The following is a 5,565-nucleotide window of genomic DNA, read 5'->3' as shown; positions in this document are numbered from 1 at the left end:
TCAACAATCTGAGATTGCTCAACAATCTGATGTTGCTCAACATTACTCCCACTACTTTGGGGTAGTGAGATGTCAGACAATTGCTCTTGTACATTCTACTGCCTATTGACATTTCTCCCACTACGATAATGCAGTGGTATGTCAATACTGGCTTCCGGGATACGTTCTAGAGACGAGTCTTTAGTTACTCCGTTACTTAATTCCTGTAAAACTAGTTTACTTCTAGAAATATGGTTCATTAAATAGTCCTCTTCTAAAAATCTAGCATTTGTCGTAACAATTACCTTCTTTACTTTGGGACAATAAAACAAACCACCTTTAGTTCCTTTTGGATATCCAATAAAAATGCATACTTCTGTCCTTGATTCCAATTTATCCGCTTTCCCTTTCAGCATATGTGCTGGACAACCCCAAACCTGAATGTGTCGTAAACTTGGCTTACGCCCAGTCCACAATTCAAATGGAGTTGAAGGTACTGACTTTGAAGGAACCAAATTTAGAATGTAATTTGTTGTTTCTAAAGCATATCCCCAAAAGGAAGAAGGCAAACCGGAATAACTTAACATTGATCTATCCATTTTCATAAGGGTCCTATCTTTTCTTTCTGCCACACCATTTTGTTATGGTGCTCCTGGAGCAGATAATTGAGATGTAATTTCATAGCCTGATAAGTATTTAATGAATTCCGCAGAAAAGTATTCACCACCACGATCATATCGCAATATTTTGATATATTTATCATGTCGTTTCTCCGTTTTCGTCTTAAATTCTTTGAATTCTCAAAGCATTCAGACTTACGTCGCAACAGATAAATGTATCCATATTTTGAGTAATCATATGTGAAAGTCACAAAATACTCAAAACCACCTCTTGCTTGTATATTCATAGGGCCACACAAATCAGAGTGAATTAATTCTAGCTCATCGTTGGCTCTATTTCCTTTTGGGGGAAAATGTCTCTTGGTCATTTTGCATTCTAAACAGGATTCGCATGTTGGCAATGACTCGACTTTTAATGAATTCAAAGGTCCATCAGAGACCAATCTCGAAATCCTACTTAGATTTATATGACCTAAACGTAAGTGCCACAAATAAGTTTGACTCAATTCAGAAATATATTTTCTTTTATGTGGAAGACTAATGTTATTTAATTCTTTTGGTTGTTGTAGCACATGAGGAGATATATAAAGAATAAAAAGATCATGTACTCTAGCAGCAGTGTAGATAAAACATTTATTAAACTTAATAACAACAGAATTATTAGCAAAATAAACATTATAACCAACATCCATTATTTTCGAAACCGAAATCAAATTCTTTCTAATAAAAGGTACATAGAGAACATCTTTCAAAATTAAAACTCTATCACTACTAAACGAAACTCTAATATATCCTAATGCTAAAGCTGGTGCTGGCTCGCCATTTGCTTGAAAAACGCAAACTTCATTCTCACTTAGCCGCCGCATTTCCTGAAACCCCTGCAAAGTAGTGCAGATATGATTAGTGTCTCCCGAATCTACACACCAAAACATGATAAAAACAGCCACTAAACAAGTTTCAGCGACATTAAATTTGAATTACCTTGCTTATTCAACTTTGCCAGATAGGCAAGGCAATGCTTTATGTGATGCCCAGGTTGCTTGCAATGATAAAGCTTTCTTTTGGGCTTTTTCACACCAGCGGCACCTCCAAGTACCACAAACTTTTGAGCCTTCTTCTTTTTAACCACCTTTCGACTTAGAAACCGAAGCTTTCTCAACATTGAGTGCCACAACGGGAGCTTGTTGTTTGATAATAGATTCTGCCACTTGCAGCTCATTCAACAATTTCGCTAGTGACAAATCCATTTTGTTCATATTATAGTTCATGTGAAATTGTTGGAAACTGTAAGGCAGAGTCTGCAAGTGTCACGACCCTAACCCCAAACCTGGTCGTGATGGCGTCTCTCGTGAAGACAAGGCCAGCCAGACCAAAACAGAATACCTCATTTAAACAGCTAAATACCATAAATAGTTCTAAAACATGATATAATAACCATAATTTGCGGAAATAACGATAACAACAGTAGAAACCATCCCAACACAGCCCAAACTGGGGTATCACAAGTCATGAGCAACTAATAAATCTGGATACCAGTCTACTAGATACGAAATCCGATACAGAAGTTCAAGGACATGAAATTAGTAAAATAAGGGAGGCACGGGGGCTACGGACGCCAATAGCTACCTCGTAGTCTTCGTAATCACTGCTTGGACTAGGAGGATCAGCACTCAAGAGCAGACTCTGTGATGCCTGAATCTGCACACACGATGCAGAGAGTAATATGAGTACTCCGACTCAGTGAGTAATAATCATAAATAATGGCTGAAAGCAAGAAAACACGTAAAGGCACAAAACAATTCTATATCAAGCAGTGAAATCACTTAAAGCAGTAAATCAGTGAAGATGTCAAATGAAATCCTTTTAAACCAAGTAAAACATGTAATTTAGCAGGTAGATAACAAGTAGAAATCTGCCCCTCAGGCACAGTAACAATCACTTAGAACAGTATCAGCCCCCCGGGCTCACTCTCAGTACAATATTAGCCCCTCGGGCTCACTCTTAGTACAGTATCAGCCTCTCGGGCTCACTCTCAAATCATGATGGGTACCCGCGCTCACTGTGGGGGTGCAAACACCGGAGGGGCCCCTTACGGCCCAAGCGCTATATCAAGCCACCTCGTGGCGTATAAAAGTATCTCAGGCCCTCGGCCTCATATCACTCAGCATATCCTCACAAATGGCCCTCGGCTCACTCAGTCCGAAAATTATCACAAGCCCCTCGGGCATTAGTAAAACAGTAGTTCTCAGCCCAAACGTCATTTAGAAATATCATTTAAGTTTCAAATATGAATAAAAGTGGCTGAGTTTGTAGAACAGTAAATATCAACAGGACTGAGTTCAAGTAACAAGTCAAAACAGTGAGGAATAGTGATAAAAATTCCCGAAGGGTTCAAATAGTTGGCACACAACCCAAATATGGCAATCAGCCCAAATCATGATGATAACAAATAAATTTCAGTCAAATATGCGGTAAAATCATCGATCGGGACAGACCAAGTCACAATCCCTAATAGTAAAAGACCCCACGCTCATAATCCAGTGCGTGTCTCACCTCAATATAGCACTACGATGTGCAATCCGGGGTTTCAAACCCTCAGGACATCATTTACAATCATTACTCACCTCGAACCGGCTACAACTCTAGCTCGCTATGCCTTTGCCCCTCAAATCGGCCTTCCCGCGAGTCGAATCTATCCAAAATCAGAACGAATATATCACAATATGCTAAGGGAGCAAAGCCCAAGAGAAAACAATCGAAAAATATCAAAAATCCCGCAATTTGCAAAACCCGAGCCTCAATCCCACTTCTCGAAACTCAGAAATTATTAGATCCTTATCACCGCGCGAGTTCATACATACCAAAAGTTCTCAATTCCAACCTCAAATGGTCCTTCAAATCCCAATTCAAAAGTTCAAAATCCCATGCCCTAGTTCTTCCATTTTTAGCTTAAATTCCATGAATTTCTAGGTTAATTTCACAATAGAATCACGTTTTAGGTTCAAAATCTTACCTCCAATCAATTCTCCTTAAATCCCTCTTTAATCACCTTCAAAAAGCTCTCAAAATACTCAGCTATGGAGGAAACATGGCTCAAAATCGCGGATAAAATGTCTTATAAACTTTCTGCCCAGTTCTGATATTCCTTCTTCGCGAACGCGGTCAAACACTCGCGTTCTCGATGCACAAATTTAACTTGACCAGATTTCCTTCTACGTGATCGCGACCAAGGGCTCGCGAACGCGATGCTTTAGACTCCTCAACCTACGCGAACGCGGTCCAACTTACGCGGACGCGAAGAGCAACAGCTCCTGGACCCTTCACGCACCAACTCCACTATGCGAACGCGACCTACCCTCATGCGAACGCAAAGCACCAGCCTCCCACCTTCCGCGAACGCGAAGGCCAAACGCAGACCATCCTAAAATCCTTCTACGCGATCGCGACTCGCCCCACATGATCGCGAAGGCCAATTTCGTCTGCAACAGCTGAACAGTTTCTACAATGATCCAACACCAAAACTAGTCCGATTGGCCACCCGAAACTCACCCGAGGCCCCCAAAACCTCAACCAATAGCACCAACACATCCTAAAACCTCATTCAAACTTGCTTCAATCATCAAAATACTTCAAACAACACCAAATCCATCAATTCACATCGAATTCAAGCCTAAGTTTTCTAAAAACTTCCGAAATATGCTTTTGATCAAAAACTCAACCAAACCACGCTCGAATGACCTACAATTTTGCACACGCATCACAAATGACATAACGAACCTATAGCAACTCTCAGAATTCCATTCCGACCCTCGGATCAAAATCTCACCTATCAACCGGAAATTGCCATAATACTGACTTCGCCATTTCAAGCCTAATTCTACACCGGACTTCCAAAACCAATTACGATCACACTCCTAAGTCATAAATCACCTCCCAAAGCTAACTGAACTATCGGAACTCACATCCGAGCCCTCTAACTCATAAGTCAACATCCGGTTGACTTTTCCAACTTAACCCTTCTTAAAAGAGACTAAGTGTCTCTTTTCTTACCAAATCCACTCCGAACGCAAACTTCTCAACTCGACCACATAAAACATGGATAACGAAGCATAAAGAAGCAGAAATGGGGGAAACGGAGCGGTAATTCATGAGACGACTAGTCGGGTCGTCACAGCAAGACCATCTCAACTTGAGACTCCTTATCAATCACAGCTCCAAGGACCTCCAGTTCATTCGGAAGACTCATCATCTTTAGAATGTGGTCCCTGACCGATGATCCTTCAGCCATCTTGGTGTTCAAAAGGGATTTCATGGTTGTCTGCTTAGCCGCACGATTTTTCTCACCGAACATCTTTTTAAGACTTTCGAGCATGTCATAAGCAGACCCCATAGACTGATGCTGATGTTGCAAAACATTCGCCATATAGGCAAGAATGTAACATCGCGCCATCTCATCAACCTTAACCCATTTGTCATAGGCCTTAACCTGATCATTAGTATCATTTTCAGGTTTTTCTGGGCACTCCTCGGTGATTACAAATTTGTAACCTTCAGCTGTTAGGACAATATCAAGATTCCTTTTCCAGTCAACATAATTCGGTCCTTCTAACTTGTTTTTGTTCAAAATTGAGGTAAGTGGGTCGAATGAAAACATGGTTAATATGAGAGATATTCACATTAAATAGATCATTAGTTAAGTATTTAGAATAATTAAATTCAAAACATCACATTACACATATAACCATGTTCATTGAACAGTTAGATTCGTTAGGGAAACTTAACTATTCATGCAAAATATATGAGTGATGTAAGATATTTACCCCATAAATTTAAACAGGACCAACTCAAATGGAGAGTAAAATGTTAATTTAAGATAGATAAATATCACTTTTATAAACTCTAGTTTCAATGAATCAACATGTAACTCAGTTGGAGAGTTAATACAAGTAATCAAATAACAAGAGGC

The 5,565-nt window shown here is 40.0% G+C and overlaps 1 protein-coding gene across 1 annotated transcript; it reads right to left on the bottom strand.

Annotated features, from left to right (window-relative positions):
• Positions 1-4,767: 4,767 nt before the first annotated feature.
• Positions 4,768-5,253, bottom strand: LOC138874117 (uncharacterized). Its single transcript, XM_070152622.1, has one exon. It carries the CDS (start codon positions 5,251-5,253, stop codon positions 4,768-4,770), a length of 486 nt encoding a protein of 161 aa, XP_070008723.1.
• Positions 5,254-5,565: the final 312 nt, after the last annotated feature.

The sequence above is a fragment of the Nicotiana sylvestris genome, chromosome 1 (assembly GCF_000393655.2).
Source record: "Nicotiana sylvestris chromosome 1, ASM39365v2, whole genome shotgun sequence".
NCBI classification, from domain to species: domain Eukaryota; kingdom Viridiplantae; phylum Streptophyta; class Magnoliopsida; order Solanales; family Solanaceae; genus Nicotiana; species Nicotiana sylvestris.
The sequence above is the reverse complement of the archived record's forward strand: the minus strand, read 5'-3'. Positions and strand labels throughout refer to the sequence as shown.

Bases quoted from the DNA above. Each gene is read 5' to 3' on its own strand.
- LOC138874117 (XM_070152622.1), bottom strand. From the start codon at position 5,253: ATGTTTTCATTCGACCCACTTACCTCAATTTTGAACAAAAACAAGTTA.